At 41.3% G+C, this 17,417-nt stretch overlaps 1 protein-coding gene and 1 pseudogene across 3 annotated transcripts in view; one reads left to right on the forward strand and one right to left on the reverse strand.

The window, feature by feature from the left end:
* Window positions 1–17,417, forward strand: part of LOC138016892 (NEDD4-binding protein 2-like) — a 47,858-nt gene that overhangs the window by 6,904 nt on the left and 23,537 nt on the right. For 2 of the 3 annotated variants that reach the window (XM_068864055.1, XM_068864057.1), the window contains exons 2-6: window positions 1,371–2,408; window positions 3,623–3,770; window positions 4,331–4,393; window positions 4,537–4,592; window positions 6,429–6,517. In XM_068864055.1, the coding sequence (XP_068720156.1) occupies window positions 1,371–2,408; window positions 3,623–3,770; window positions 4,331–4,393; window positions 4,537–4,592; window positions 6,429–6,517 (1,394 nt within the window). The remainder of the gene's footprint in view (window positions 1–1,370; window positions 2,409–3,622; window positions 3,771–4,330; window positions 4,394–4,536; window positions 4,593–6,428; window positions 6,518–17,417) is intronic. The other variant, XM_068864056.1, reaches the window with a different exon arrangement.
* On the reverse strand, window positions 14,531–17,007 carry LOC138016320 (uncharacterized; annotated as a pseudogene).

The following is a 17,417-nucleotide window of genomic DNA, read 5'->3' on the forward strand; positions in this document are numbered from 1 at the left end:
GTAACTCTGTAAACATTATTTTTTAAGAATCTTTGAAAAACCTCCTTTTTTGAAACTCACTTTTAACCCTTTCACCACCGGGAATTTTGGGTAAAAAGTGCCCAGGACACCAGGGCATTTTGGGAATTTGACCCAATATTGACAGGTCATCTTCAAATCAGTTTTACACACAGAAGGAACCATTTTTTTAAAAAGTAGTCCCACATATTTCTAATCTCTGATAAAATCTCTTTCATTTTAAGGTATCGCCAAGCAGAAAAAAATCATTCCTAAGATCAAACAATACACTCGAAGTTGCAAAATTCCAAAAATATCTGATTTTTGGGGTGTGAAAAATCTTCATATCCCAGGTTGATAGAAAATACACTTCATCCCGCGGAAGTACCACCAAGTCGTTAGAAATGACTAAGTAGGCTAGAAACACTTTCATTTCCTCGCTCGTGACAGCCTGCCAATATCTCGCTCCCTTAACCTCGGCATTGGCATTCGTAAATCGAATGATTTGTTCCATGAGTTCATTGTAAAAAAAAAACGGTATAAAAAAGTCAATTGCTCTCCCAGAATTGGGTAAATCTATCGCAGGACCAGGTGTTAATTGAAACTCGTTGATCGCAGGTTGAAATCTTCGTTTCCCCAATGAATATTTTTTGGAAGAGCTACATCAAAACCAGCAAATCATCTTCTTCTTCGTCACTGTCAAACAAGTTTTCTAATTCATCATCACTGGCATTGGACAGGCTATCAGAGTCTTCAGATTCATCAGAACTGCTGCTGGAATTACTGCTGTCACTTTCAGAATTCATTTTACCCTGATTTAAAAATGCCGACTTCAAGCTCTCACCCTCTAGGCAAGAATGAAAAACTGCTATACCCTCTCCAGGTAATGGTCAACTAGATCCAGGCCCTGAAAGTCAACTGTTTCGTTTGGCTGGTTTACTGGCCATCAGTGGAATGGAACATTTTCCGCATAGCGGGAAAACCAGCCATCGGTGGTGAAAGGGTTAACTTGTTATTATTCTTTTACCTTTTACAGTTCAACGCTCCTTACCATGGCCACCCAACAAACTTTCACATTTGACAATTACGTGTAAATACGTAAACTCAACAACCCATGCAACGGTGTTCAACTTACAACTGCGCGATCTTTGCAAGGAGGCGTGAACGTCAATCAAATTCACACATCTTGATTGGCGGAGAATTTGTAAAAAACTTTGTTTGGTGACCACGGTAAGACGCGTCGCACTGTAACTTTTTGATTCTTGTAGATCTTTATTGTAAAGCGCCATGAGCAGTTAGTGATAATGGTGCTATATACCCAGTAAGCTTAAGTGTTTATTATTTTTTACTTACTTTTTCTTATTTTTTGTCAGTAAACGATGCCATAGAAAAACTGTTTGTTTTAAGTGGAATTGAGGAAAACCTGCAGCCTGTGGAGAAGAAACCTGAGAGCACTCACCTTTCAACTTCATCTTCCCAATTATCAGGAGAGAATGGCAGACAATGTCATATTGAAAAGGATGTAGTTGAAACAGACTCAGTATTACATGCAGCCAGTTTTAGTGGGGCAATCACAGCATCTGGATTACCAGATTTTCCTGATACTGTTTCCCAGCAATTCAGAGAGTTGCAAAATCAAGGGAGAGCATCAAACAGTGCACAGCACCTTTTTCTCCAGGAACCTTCTAAACATGAAGAAACGCTGCAAAACAGAAATAAAAGAACTTCCACTGGTCAAATTGAACCAAGAGGTTTTGAAGCTCAAAGTCCTTTTGAGATGGCTCAGCATAAAGAATATCATAAGGTTATAGGAGCAGTTGAATCTGAGCTGAAGGGAAGGAGTTCAAAAACTGCAAGTTCCAAAGACTGGAAAAAAGCACCTTTTCCTATTGACGAAGTGCAACAGACAGAATGTCAACTCAGTGAAAAGAAAACAGACTGTTTAATTGTAGGAACCACTATGACAGAAGCATCACACAGCAAAAGAGAAAACAAATTGAAAACTGAATCTTTGGTAGTAAATAACCAAAAGAGCAAGAGGAAGACTTCTCCACCACAGAATGTTCAAAATACTTTGTCAACTTCTGACTCCAGAAAACCTTGGTATCAGTCAGCAGTAAATAGCATTCCCCAGTTACCAACATATGGAATTGCTAATGGTTTGCCTCGAAAATCATTCACTGAGCCCCCAGTTATACAACGGCAATTTCAACCACTGTTACCATCACAGGGGTATGGCCATGTAGTACCAGCACAACAAAGGCTCGGTTTGGTGCCAGTGGTACAGTCACCATGGCAGCAAGGACTTTTGGGGCATCTGCCTTCAGGATCTTTTGTACCTCAAGGGCAAACTTCATGCCCTGACCCTTTGGGTTCTCTCCCATACAGACCACCATTCATCTTTTCAAGAGGTGAGTGCCGCCGTGTTTTATTTTTTTGTAATAAGTGGTGGAGTCAAGATACGTATTCCATCACCACCACTTGAGAAAGCGGTTTTGATAACCTTTTTTCACCTCTAAGAGGTTCCCCATTAGTGATGCATGTACATGTAATCATCATCTGGTTTTGGAGCACAAAATGACCCGGGTACTAGCACCCATCTATGCTGAGTACAGTACCCGCCTTTGCCCAAAGTAGGTCTCAAGATCAAAAGCCAGACCATATATATAGGGGTGCCCGGATACTCTATCACAAGGTCCCTTCTACTTCAAAACTTAATGAAACCCCTGAATATTGCTTTTGGACTGCATCCCTACATTCTGGGTTTGAATCCCAGCACATGTGCCCCAAATTTCACTAAACTTTCCATCCGTTTAAGGTTGGCAAAGCGAGTAGCATGAGTATTACTGGGGACAAGTTGTGCATGCAATAAGATTGGAGTCCGAGTGGCGCCCACCCCTGCTGTAACAGGGGTAGACGTTACAGTAATTAAAAACGAACTTTCAACTGCAGGCTGCCTCCTGTCTTGTCTGACAGAGTACAATCTACAATTGGCACTATTAGCAGGGAAAGGGTTTAGGTTAAGGGTTAGACTTTTGAGCAGAAGTTTGTATTTCATGCCAGAGTGGTCTCCATTTACGAGTAAAATCACGTGGAGTTAAACAGAATCAAATCTATAACTGGCAGTCTTAGTAGTTAAAGGGTTTATTGCTTAAGGTCCCAAAATGAATTCTGTGCAAACATTCAAGCCACAGGACTTAATTTGGATAATAAAAGTAATCACTTGATTATTATCTCAAGCTTGCATACCAAAGCAAAAGTGCTTAACTAATTGCCACACTGCAAGTCAAATCAAATCAAACAAGGCAGGTCAAGTAAACAATGTTAGTTTTTGATGAGAGGAGAAAATTGGAGTGCCCATAAAATCGCATCTTACAGCCGAGTAGAGAATCAAGAGACTCAACTCAAGTGAAATGCCAATTCTGGGAGTGGCTCTCATGACACGCAGGTGGAATGTGAGCACCTACAACCATTGTGCCAAGCCTTTTTCGCTATTTTTCATAGGGTATAAAATAATGTCAGGGTCTAGAATTCCAATTTTGGTGCAATTGATGTGTCTGTAAGAGCCAGATAGCAGTTTGTATACATGTACACTGTACACTGTAATTAACTGATTTTATTTCAGCAGCACACCCTTCAGCTTCTGTGAGACAAGTAAGACCAGCATCTGCTGCTTCTGTGCATACTCGTATTCCATTCATACCAATAATTGAACAAAAGCTGCTTATCCTGATTAGAGGACTGCCAGGGAGTGGGAAATCAACCCTTGCTAAGTAAGTATTTTATGTACAACCAACCTTGTGCTATATTGCTAGATTTTTTAGTGGTACCAAGCTTCAAGTGGCAAAGAATGGTGATTTATCCTTGAAGGAGTTTACTGATTTGTACTTTAAGTTCATATGATTGTGTGTTATCCCTGCAATTTGTTTTCTCACAGTCAGGCTGGAGTGAGCTTGTAGTGGAGTATCATGCATGGGAAAATAATGTGCAAATAAAAAAATCCTTTACATTAGAAAGATAGAATGATACAGTACTGGCCACAGGAATAGCTGCATCTAGTAGCATCATCACAGCCAAGGGCTGCCTGAATTACAAAGAACATGTACTTTACCATGTGATTTCATTAAGAACGCTACTTATTCAGAGTAAAAGATCATTTACCTATGGATCATGCGCTATATAAGTACTTAATTTGATTGATTAATTGATTGAATTATTAGGATAAAATTTTTCATATACATATGATACAATCACGAACACTTCATAAACTATAGGAAAGCAGTGCAGAGCCGTGTAACAAATACAGTCTCAGATTTTCTTTCTTTTTCCACAGGAAGCTGAAAGGGGCTCAAGGCATCACACTATCAACTGATGACTATTTTTATAGGAATCAACGGTATTTATTGCCAACAGTTCCTTGAAATTGAAGCATATCGATCACAATGTTCAATAATTCCATTACTGTGGCATGTGGCTTAATATGATACTGAGCAATGAGTACATCAAATTTTTGTTTTTGTACATTTTGTTATTCCCTAGATATGAATTTGACACTGCAGTTCTTGGAGAGGCACACGAGTGGAATCAAAAAAGAGGTGTCGATATATTATTTCTATTGCTAAGTTCTTTTTCTTGTGCTTGCTGTTATTATTGACATTTTATACTGGTAGCATGTGACCTAATTTTGGTTATTTTTTTCACTTTAATGTAGTACACCGTATTCAAAAATGGCGGACACACGGAACGACCTACAGTGTAGGTTTGGTAGGCCATATTATTTTTAGTCTGGAAAATTTTGGTGGCGGCTGTCAGCAGATTTACATGTATCTTATGTGATATTTCGGTCTTATCAGAGCTATCAATCCTCCTAAAATGGCGTCCTCAAGTAGTGCAGTGAATGACACAGTTATTCTTACCAAAGATGACATTCCCGGAGCCTCGTTAGCTGGGCTAAATCCTTCTTCGCTGAACATTGAAGAGTTGCGGTTTTGGTTGGGCGATGCGATGTAGTGGGGATTCCCTTAAAGGACTCAAAATGAAACCTTTGCTTGTAAAATGGTAAGCACAAGGCTTTGATTTTAAATAGTAGTTTCACAGTTGATGTTTTTCAAGGTTTATTAGTTACACTTTTTTTTAAATGGGCTTTGTGGAGTGGAGGAATACGTGAAAAGTGGACGCGATCAAATGGTGATAGATCCTGATAAAGGCATCCTTTCTAGAGATTTCCCCAGCCATCGCTTGGGTATTTCACGCTGGGTGATGATGAAGGAGTGCAGCTCATAACATTCATAATCCTCTTTTTTTCTTTTGGTTTAAATTTCATCCAGATCAGGATCTATCACAATTTGATCACGTCTGCTATTCACGTATTGCTGCACTCCGCAAAGCGCATTTTTAAAAAAAGGGTAACTGGTAAATCTTGAAAAAGTACTATTTAAAATCAAAGCCTTGTGCTTACCGTTTTACAAGCAAAAGATTTGTTTTAAGTCCTTTAAGGGAATCCCCACTACATCGCATCGCAAAACCAAAACCGCAACTCTTCATTCTTCAAAGAAGGATTTAGCTCAGCTAACAAGGCTCCGGGCATGTCATTTTTGGTAAGAATAACTGAGTCATCAACTGCACTACTTGAGGATGCCATTTTAGGAGGATTTACATGTAGCTCTGGTAAGACTGGAATATCCCATAACATTTATAAATCTGCTGACAGCCGCTACTAGAATTTTCCAGACTGATATATGGCCTACCAAACCTGGCTTTCATGTATTAGACCCTAGGTCGTTCCGCCTGTCCGGCATTTTTGAATATGGTGTATAGTATGGGTGAGAAAAATCTATTCAATTTTGGCAAATTGCAATTCCTTTAAAAATTTGTCACAATTTTCTCTTGCTACTCATCTTTGTCTCCATTTTCCTAAATGAACAAAGATATTGTTATTTAGGAAGACATGACTTCTGATACATACATGTACAAAGAAAGCAATAAATCTGTTCTTGACTCTCTGTTACAAGCCTGCAATGATTATTTGAATCCTCCAGTCCTTTCAATCTGGGAAAGGGTTGTACATGTACTCCAAAAAATATCAGATTTAAAAATTTGTGAGAAAACTGTTAAAGCATAATGCGTACAGCTGTTATTGTTTCTCAGATGCTATTTGGCTAATTCGTAGATTTGGTGGAGAAAATAAAAATAATACTATTAGGTCTTGGCACTTTGAAGAGCCAGCAACCAGGTATATTAACTGGCTGCGAATTCTAATAATGTTTGACATGACTTTGACGTGGCTGTTATCACTTTCATCACTTGCTTCATATCCGGAAAAACATCAAAATTGCCTGAATTCAAAACCATGACAAATTCTTTGTACACTGTATGACCAAATTGAAACCTTGAGTGAGATTTTTTTCTTTTTTTTTGTGTGAAATGTGTAGCAAAAAATGCTCTGGAAAAGCAAATATCACCTGTGGTTATTGACAACACAAACACTCAATGCTGGGAAATGAAGCCTTATGTACTGATGGTAAGAGTTATTATGTTGGCTGCCAAGTTTTGCCTTCTCGGTGGTCCTTATTAATTAGGATCTGTAAGAAAGCAGACACAAACAGTAAGTGTCAAATCACATCTTTCTTGACTCTTTTCTCATGTGGATTCCATTTTGTCGTAGAAAGATCACAAAAGATATCTAAGTATTAAAAGAACTTGTCTCCCACCAATCTGGCCAGAACTTGATTGAGCTTGCTGGTTCTCTACTCTGCTCTGGGTGGTTTTTCTCCGGGTCTGACTCCTCAAAATGTTTTATTTGATTTAAAGTTGATTTCTATGCACAGGGTTCCCACCACGTGTAACCCAGCTATCCCTGTGCCCTGTTGCTATTTGTGTTAATCAGGGCAACCATAACATGTAACATCCTTTAATCCTTTAATCATTATACTCCTAAAACAGTTTAAAACTATACTAGGAGTTAGAACAAAAATATAATAATGCACTAGTCATTTGTTTCCCCCACCCCCCGACCCCCGGGGATAGTGGGGACATATGGGGAAATTACTAGGGCAATTGTACGAGATTACGCCACAACTACGCCTCTAGGGGGTAGGGAAATTACAAGATTTTCGTTCCTCTGCCCTACCCCTCTGGGGACATACAGGGGGAAATATCGGGGAATTCTTACCTAGGAGGACTGGGACTGAAAAGAAACGAAGAGCAATGGTAATGAGTATTTTCACACGTGCAAAAAAACAAAAGAACAGCAATCATGTCTAAACTTTTTCTTTATTGGTCGCGTATTCCTGTCTTGTTGCTATCCAGTTCTTTTTTTTTTTTGTTTCGTTCCTTATATACAGTACCGCTCAGATATACGTTAATGCTTTGGTGCGCAATAAAAGACAATACACACAACTTGGGCGTAAACGAGGGGCAGGGAATGTACTGGCAAGGCTCGGATAATACCCACCGCCGGTATGGACGACCGGATGAGGGGCCTCGGCAACTAGCCGAGGGGGTGCCTCATGCCTGTATTGCAAGACGGGCATAGTTGCTGGCATAATGTCCTGGGGCCAAGTTAACCCAGTCCAGCAGAGTAACAATATGCCCCCTCCCTAACGGGGCTTCAGCACAGGGCTGAAGGGGTGCCGCAGGCAGCAATTCCCCGCCCAAAACGACGAGATAAACGAGGAGTGCCCTGTGCGAAGCCCATTTAGTGGTTTTGCTCCCAATTTGACAGGGAGAAAAGATGACCCCATCTCCACGGAGTTGCAATAGCGAAAAGCAAACATTGCCTGCCCCAAAGGTGAAAGTAGAGAACCGACGAGTGGAGATAGGGGTCGAAAGTACGACATGAGCATAAAAAAAAAAAAAAAAAAAAAAAAATGAAAAAAAATAAAATAAAAAATAAAAAAAACCAAAGGCAATGGGCGTCGCATAGAGACTGGAGGGGATAGGACCCTCACACAAAACAATTAACTGGAGGGGATAGGACCCTCGCACTAGACATTTGAATGGAGGGGATAGGACCCTCGCACAAAAAATTTGACTGGAAGGGATAGGACCCTCGCACTAAACATTTGACTGGAGGGGATAGGACCCTCGCACTAAACATTTGACTGGAGGCGATAGGACCCTCGCAAAAAACATTCGACTGGAGGGGATAGGACCCTCGCACAAAACATTAGACTGGAGGGGATAGGACCCTCACACAAAACATTCAGCTGGAGGGGATAGGACCCTCGCACAACACATTTGGCTGGAGGGGATAGGACCCTCGTGCAAAACATTTCCGTCAAAATAGTCATTTCCAATAGTACTACATGAACTTGAGAGGGCAGAAAGCCTAAGGAAAGAGAATGTCACAGAAAGCCTCAAGTGCCAAATGGGCCTTTTTCCTTTTTTGTTTTAAAGGAGAAACATGGCATTAAGCTTAGCATAGTGCTTTCACCCATGTGATGGCTGGCATGTGGCTGAAAAGGGGATGAAAGGCAATCGTATCGAGGAGAAATGAGGGTGGGGGGGGGGGGGAGCAAACGCACACAGCAGGCTTCCAGGCGGATGCCAACATGATTGCTGTACCCATAGGTGAAAACACTATAGGTTCAGGACAATACAGGAAAATATGAATTAAGTTATCCAAGGAACTGTCATAGATCATTACTGATTGTTAGAAAAATCCAAGTTTCAATGAGATACTCAAGTGCTTTCAAGGATTCCAGGGGGTTGTTAGCAGGGGGAGCAAGAGGCCAATGACTGAGGAACCTGACATATTGTTTCCTTTGGAGTCCTGATGTAAGCTTGGTATGTGTTAGGATTCCAGCGACCCAGAATTTGAAGAGCCAGTTGAAAATGCCAGTGATTCTGCCGGTTGTAGCAGCACCAATACTAAAGCTGTGAGAGGCAGAGGAGGAGCTGTCATTGTCACAGAGGTTTAAGAGAGACCATAAGTTGTTGGTGTGTGAAGTCTGGGTGAGATATGGTCCACAGGAGAAGCTGAAGAGTAGCTGGCCAGGGTCTTGAGTTGCAGTTTTGAGCATATAATCTTGCAGGGCAGACGATGCATAAAGGTCTGAGTTTGACCTTGCAAAACTGAGCCTGGCTGTCTCCCAGAAAGGGTCAGTTTTGGACTTTTAAATTGCAGTGTCAAATGAAGCAGGGTGAAGGATGTTGGGATGGAAAGAAATGTCTGTTCTTGCAAGGTGGGACTGAGGGTCGAAATTGCCATTGCAGGTAAATTCGCTGCTTCTTAAGAAGCCAAAAAATGAAAGGGTAAATGCAGCCCATAACATAAAGGAGTCAACATTTGGTAGACTTAAAAGGTTGTAACTTAGTATACTTAGATGCTATGGAGAACTGATGAGGTGATCAGGTGGCAAGCCTTCTTGCATTCCCATGGGAGAGCTTGATCCCCCTCAAACTTTTGTGAAGGACTGGCATAGCCAGAATGTCCAGGAGACAGCCAGACTCAATGTGAAGGTTGTCAAGTGCTGCCAGATAAACATAATCGTGCCGTAGGAGCCTGTATTGCACAGATGAGTAACAAAAGGGATCAGGGTGAACTTGTGAGCAAGTCGAACAGGGAGGGGGATATGGAAAGCTGATTAAAAATGAAGGGGCACTCCGTAGGCCAACGGGACGGGCTGTGTAGAGGTAGTAGTGGTTTTTCCGGGTCATTCCCTGGAGCTCCCTCAGGGGGTGAATGGGGATTATTCTGGAGGCAGGTTACGGGGTCTGAAATTGCACCTTCCTGGTTGCTAATGCGACTAAAAAATTGAGTACTGGCGACCAGAATTTCACAACTGGTCAGCATTGTTAAGGTCAGATCTGTTTGCCAAGAGGTGTCTTACTTTTTATCCTGAGACTGTTTTGAAATAGAAATGAAGGAGTTTTTCCGTTAACAACCCCCATAACCTCACAAGCCGTTGTTTCTCATAAAATATGTATTGCAGGGGGAAAAACGACTCAGTAAAGAGATTCAAGGACTGGTGTGAGGAATGTACCACTATGGCGGATTGTGTTCGACAGGGTGTGACTAGTGTTTCCGTAGCTGAAATTTTCGACAAACTAGGGGGCAGATAGATTTCATTATTACATGTACATTCAAGGTCGGATACCTTTTCTCTCCAAAATGTGCGCTTTTGAAAGTGAAAAGATAATGCTTGACACATACACAAGACCATGCGGTCGTTGCTTTCTGGTATCCATAAAACAGGTCAAAATGTACAAGTTAATTTGGACCCTGGGTTAGATGTCTGTTTTAGAGGGGGAGGTTTGTGGCTGTTTTCCTACGAAAGTCAACATCATAGGAAGGCCATGCCAAGCCCGCAACTTCCTTTGGGTAATCGAATGGTCGCTTGATAGGGGAACATCTCTACCGCCCTTTGGGGAAAAGAAGTGAGAAGTGCAGAACCAGGGGTGGATCCAGAGTAGTTCAAGTGACTTGCAGAAATCACTCAAATTTCTTCCAAACCTTATTTTTCAGCCCTTTATTGCAGTTCACGAAGTCAACTATCCTTCTTGTTTTAATTCTTTTGAAAAATATGACAAGAAAATCGCTCCCAATTGATCGACAGATAAACAGCTTACTTCAACAACAAATCAAAACAAATCGCGAAATTCTGAAATCCCTGTTCAAGACAATAATTTTTGCGAAAAAAAAAAAAAAAAAAACATAGCCCTCAGAGGTCCACGAGATGATGATCCACAAAATGCCAGTCTTTCTGGAAACTTTCAGGCACTATTAGAATTTCGAATTGACAGCGGCGATCAAACACTGCAACGTCACTTGAAAACTGCACCCAGAAATGCGACATATTTCTTAAACCCGTCAAAACAAGATGATTACAACTGTGGGTGCTATCATAGTGAATAATTTGTCGCAGGAAATCAGGGGGAGCAATTATTTTTCTATTATGTCTGACGAAGCAGCTGACGTATCAAACAAAGAAAATCTTTCAGTGGTGATCAGATTTCTTGATTCAACCAAGACAGTCAGAGAAGGGTTTGTGGGATTCTACCTTTGTGAGGATGGAACGACAGAAGCAGCTTTCAAAGATTTAATATAGCTGATTTAGGATTATCTATGGATGACTGTCGAGGCCAATGTTATGATGGTGCGGGAAAATGGCATTCGGAGAGCACCAAATTTCAAATTTTCTTGGGGGAGCATGCCCCCAAACCCCCCTAGTTTAGTTGGTGCAAATCACTCATGAAAAATCCTGGATCCACCCCTGAGAAAACCATACAGAAAATGCCGTCAAGAATCGAGCTGGGCTTACTTTTTCCGAGAGGAGGGGGGAACTCTTTGTGGTTTACCGATAAAGGAAATGGAAAGCCCGGGAAGGTCGTTATCTGAAAGGCGCGAGTTTTCTGGCAGCACCGCGACAAACTCAACATACTCACCCTTTAATGTTGCGCGTTTAACTCTGGTTGGAACATGTGCTGATAACGGCGACTGTCCTTGAAAAATGGGGAAGGAATGTTGTTGCTGGCACTGGGATGGTTGAGAAGGCTGGCGATGAAGTCGAAGTCGTCGGTGAGTAGCAAATGATGGGAGTTTGTCGAGGTTGCACAGATTGAGGCGGAGGCTATTGAGGTTGGAGCAGGAACTGATTTGGCGGTAGATTCCTCGATTTTCGTCCACGATGATGGAAATAAGAGTGGCTAACGTGGTTGGGGACGTGTCTGTATGTGAAGCTCTTCTTGCTTGGACGCCATCTTGGAATAAAATTTGACCGTTTTGACCGCTGTTTCAAGCAGCGCATCGTCAGGGATGGTGACAATTGGTGGGTCTATATAGGATGAAACTTCCTCAGCAGAGGCACTTGAAGTAAAGGGGGTTCACGGTGGAGCGTGAACGTTTCTCTGCGGGTCAGATGGACGCTTGGTGTACGCGAGCTACAAGATGGTGCGGAAGGATCAACGGTGTGAAGCCGTTCAATAAAATGTTCCCGAGTTCCAGTAATAAATAAAAGGTTTGAGATAGCAAGGGGCGTAAAAAACCGCGTTTGTGAGGTCAGCAAATTCCCCAGCAAAGATTCAATTGCTCAACGGAAAAAACAGAACTAGTTGAGCTTTGGAAATGTCAAACTGAGAAGGCTCGCATGGCGGGATGAATGAAATAGCCAAATAAGGTAGTCACATGATGGGAAGTCACGCTCTCCTCCCAGGCGCTGCCCAGTATTTGCTTACCAGCATTAACATCTATTTTATTCTAAAATATCATTTAACCAAAAAATGCACATAATACGCGTATAAATTTACGCGTATATGCGTATAAAAATGCGTATATAAGCACAAACGCATATACGCGTCTGTTCATTAGTATGTATGAGCTGGCTTATTGTCTTTCTATTGTTAGCGGGTTATTGTTCTAAAGAATAGATTGACAGCACTAAAAACTACACGACCACGAACTCATGAAGACTTCTCCCGATACGCTGTTGCAAGTGTACACGAGTTAGATAGAAAGCATGTGCTTATCGATATAAACGGGTTATCCTTTTCAAACGGAACTTTCATGAGCAGACGAGATGTTCTTCATCACTTACCAACACTACATCCATCGCAACTGCTTTGGAATGTGTTCAAAATAAATTTAATACCGGTGCGTCGTATTTCAGCAGAATCAACAAAGAAGCCCGTTTGTGAACAGTGTTATGAATACGAACCCACACAGGATGTTTCTTTTATGGCTTGCACCATCGATAAACAAGTTTTTTCTCAGGAACTTTTCCATTCATTATACGTACACGTAAAAGAAGTTCTTCCAGGGCATTTTAATCGTGTTGCGTTACCTGTCACGACTACGTGTTGTTCCGACCCCCGGGGATAGTGGGGACATACTAGGGCAATTGTACGAGATTACGCCACAATTACGCCTCTAGGGGGTAGGGAAATTACAAGATTTTCGTTCCTCTGCCCTACCCCTCTGGGGACATACAGGGGGAAATATCGGGGAATTCTTACCTAGGAGGACTGGGACTGAAAAGAAACGAAGAGCAATGGTAATGAGTATTTTCACACGTGCAAAAAAACAAAAGAACAGCAATCATGTCTAAACTTTTTCTTTATTGGTCGCTTATTCCTGTCTTGTTGCTATCCAGTTCTTTTTTTTTTGTTTCGTTCCTTATATACATGTAGTCTATGTGGCACACACAAATGGCAAGAACTGTATATTGTGGTAATCTCCCTAACATTTCCTTGATGACTCAGAATCATTTAGGAACAGAGGGTTGGGGGAATTACGTGTGTTTGTCTGCTCTAGTCCCCATTGGAAATACACCTACTTTACAACCATTCAAATGTAATTTCCCAACCCATCCCCGGGGGTCAAGGGGTGGGGGAAACAAATGACTAGTGCATAAAACTTTAGAAATATATAAAGTATATAAATATAGAAATATGGAATACACCTGTAAAAATGTACTAAAATAAATAAATAAGTAGATAGATAAGTAAATAAATTCCTTAGAGTTATAACAATGACTTTATACATGTAAGTGGAAGTGCCACGGCGTTAAATTTATCAAGAGAGTTCACACTAGCATTCATTGGCAGATTGTTCCAGGTTACTATAGACCTTGGAAAAAACTAGTACCGGCATTTGTATACGTTGTTGGATACACTAAGCTGATGAAATTTATGGAGACTATTTGAAAACGATTTGACAAAAAAAGCTGAGATCCACGTAATCATACCACCCCTAATACCATAGTAATTGAGTTTGGTTAACAGTCTTTGGTGGGGAACAGAGTCAAATGCTTTGGAGAAGTCAAGCAATAAGGCGTCAGTTTGTCTTCGCACGTTAGTCATAGTGAATTTGGCCCAGTCATGTACAGCTAATATTAATTTGGGTTTCCAGGAATATCGTTGCCTAAAGCCATGCTGCTCATCTAGAAGGATCTTTTTGGTGGATAAATGTTTAGCCATATGGCTGAGGACAATGTGTTCCACAATTTTACAACATATGCAAGTCAGGGAAATTGGACAGTAATTGGATGGGTCTGATTTATTATCGTTTTTGAAAACAGCAGTGACCAGAGCTTTAGACCAATCAGATGGGACCATGCTGCAGTTGCAAGATTTCTGACATATGAAGGCGAGCCAACCAGAAGCAGATTGATAAAGCTCTCTACGCATTCTTGCTGGCAGTTCGTCCGGGCCACATGCTTTCCATGGGTTTAGCTGAGATAATAGTTTGGCAACACCATCGGCTGAGATCTGTAGGTCTGGGATTGAGTGGAATGGTGAAGGACCCATATTTGGGAGAGGCATCTGTTCACGGGTATTAAAACACGGATGAGAAATAAGAGTTTAAAGTCTCGGCTTTGTCCTTGTCGTTGGTGCTTATGCAATCTCCAGACTTTAATGGAGGAATATCAATGTTTTCAGATTTACTATGCTTTACATAGGACCAGAACTTTCTTAGGATTATCTATCAAGCTGCCCCCGATGACCTCATTTAAATAGCAATGATGGGACTTCTTAATCAAGCTAGATACCAAGTTACGTTGAGATTTTAAGTGCTTTCCAATGCTGGGGATTTTTAATTTCGTTGCTGATCCCGCATCCATCCATTATATCTTGGTTTAGATGGTTTCTGAGGGATAAACTTGGGAATACCATAAATTTCAGTATGCTTGAATGAATTCCAGTTCTGGTCCACTGAGTTTGCTTCGGGATTGGATTCAGAGAACTCAGATGAAGACTTGGATATGAAATCATTGAGGCCAGCAAAATTGGCTTGTTGGTACACATATACATTGTGAGGAGGCTTGTGAGTCCGATATAGTTTCAGGTTGACATCAAAAGTTACAATGTCATGATCGCTTAACCCAGACGAGGTGGATACCCTAGAGATATAATTAGGGTAAATAGACCTATTTACCGATACGGCGGCCATTTTAATTTCTATTGTTTCGAATAGCTATTATGGGATGCCCAGGGGACAAATACACATTAATTTTCCCCCTGAGCATCCCATAATGTCTTTTGAAACAGTAGAAATCAAAATGGCCGCCGTATCGGTAAAAAGGTCTATTGACAACAGTAGATCTAGGATTTTCCCGGATACAGGTCTCGTAGGTACTTTCACATGCTGAGTTAGAGAGTAATCATCCATCACCTGGAGAAATTTGTTGTGCTTGGATGCAGTGGCTGGATTACAAGTGGATGGGACCTCATTATCCCAGGAGATGTCACCAAAATTAAAGTCACCTCCGATTATGATGTTTGGGTGGTTTGGAACTTTGTGAACACTTGGTTGATTGAGTCGGAAAAGTGATCAAGAACATCAGGCGAAGAGTTTGGAGGTCTGTAGAATGAAGACGATGAGGACAAATAGAAATTTTTAGGGAGGTCCAGATGGTTTCACAGTTGTCTGCGCTTAAGTCAGATTCCTCGACGTAAGTCAGGTCGTATTCAACAGCTTGGAAAACAGGATGAACATTCCTGTCATTTGTAAAAACAGTACAGGAGGGAGGGAAAACTGAATATGTAGGCACATGAGGATGCAGATTGGATTCAGTTCCTAAGACAAAATCCGGATTATGAAGGTCAAGGAGTGCTTGGAATTTGGTAGAATGGTCGGTGCTTTTGAGGCCATTGCAGTTTGTTCCGCTTGGACGCTTTGTGATGATTTAATTCATTAGTCGTTGTAGGAGTAGACTTTATAAAACGTTGATTGCCAAGTGATATCCTCGGATAAGGCATCAAATGAGTTGGAGAGCTCCAAGATATTGTTTGAGAGATTCAGGATTCTAGAGAGAATCACAATTTGGTTCAATCCACGTGCACGAGGAATTTGCCAACGTTTCGTAAACATTGGAATCCATTCCGAAGCAATGGGTGTTTAGCCAGAGATCGCACGAATCGCACTGGATACCAAGGTTGGCTGCATTGTACGGGTTTGGCACAAATACCACAAGGAAACGTGAGCACAGGACTAGGATTTGCGTTAATATCTCCACAAAGCAACAGTAGGTTAGCCAGAAGAACCAGCTTGGAAAATGTCCACGCGCAAGCCACGATTGGTTTTGGTTTCACTTCTGATTGGTTGACAAAATGGCGTGAGAACTTTAAACCAATCAGTGAGTGAAGAAATGCAAAAAAAACCAATGCAATTGGCCAATTACTTTCGACACTCCATTGAAAACCGCTCTAATGTACGAGTTCGTAGTGAACATACTGATAGCAATTTCGCCACAGCTTGGGGGTAGATTAGTAGAAAACTAGCAGCGGAGCATAAAATGTTGTGGCCGCCAGTCCACCCAGTTATTAAAGATGGCGGCTCCCGCGACTTGTGAAAGAAAGTGAAAATAAGCTAAACTCTCGCTTTGCGGACACCCCGCTATTAAGGACGCTCGCCATTACGGACAAAATCCAAAAATCCCGGCGAAAGCTATAGAGTTTTGACTGGAAATGAATCCCGCTATTACGGAATTACCTACACGTTCGTGGTAGCAAAATGGCAATTTTATTGTTTTGCCACTTGATAAAGCGGACATCATATATTAAAATTCAGCTTGATAGTGAGGCAGCGAGGACAAAGACAAAGGAAAGTGGATGATATGTAAATGTTTTTCACATTAATAGACCTTTTCGGCTTGTACATTATGTTTTCCCAATACAGATCATATGATAATACTCAAGAGGTTTGGTCTTTTGTTTTGTTCATACAAATGAGGGCATGCAAGCATGAACATGCCTGCATGCACTCTTTTTAATGAACAAAACAAAGGACCAAGCCTTCTGAGTATTATCACATGATCTGTATTGGGAAAACAAAATGTACAAGCCGAAAAGGTCTATTCCGACGTGTTCCTGTTGTTTTTGTCCTCACTGCCTCACAATCAAGCTGAATATTTGATATTTCGAAAATGGCTTATTTGTCAAAATACCCTTCTGGAATGTTCATTTTCACACCAATTCCTTAATTTCTGCACAATAGACGTTGCTTCTACACTTGAGCTTTCGCTTTTTTCTTCCCGGCTCTTCAGGAGAGATCAAGCCCTCGTGCTTCATTCTCAACGACTGCTTAGCAGTTTCGGTATTGTTGATAAGTTCGTTCAGTCTTGAAAGATATTTTGGGTCTCCATATGGCTCATAAATACCTAGTAGATATAGACCGAATGCATAAATGGGGCAAAAATGTGTTCTTTTATGTGCTAATTAGACTCACTAGCCCGGCAGGTTAGTTTGCAGGTTGCAGGTTGCAGGTTGCAGGTTGAAAATTTACTGTGACTGTTACATGAATAGCTAACCTTAGGCCTAATTAGGCCTATAAACGTTTCTTTAGGCCTCCTTAGGCCTAAAAACGTTTCTTTAGGCCTAATTAGGCCTAAGGTTAGCTATTCATGTAACAGTCACAGTAAATTTCAACCTGCAACCTGCAACCTGCAAAACTAACCTGCCGCACTAGCCTCGCTCTCAAG

The sequence above is a fragment of the Montipora capricornis genome, chromosome 9 (assembly GCF_036669925.1).
Source record: "Montipora capricornis isolate CH-2021 chromosome 9, ASM3666992v2, whole genome shotgun sequence".
In the NCBI taxonomy this organism is placed as follows: Eukaryota; Metazoa; Cnidaria; class Anthozoa; order Scleractinia; family Acroporidae; genus Montipora; species Montipora capricornis.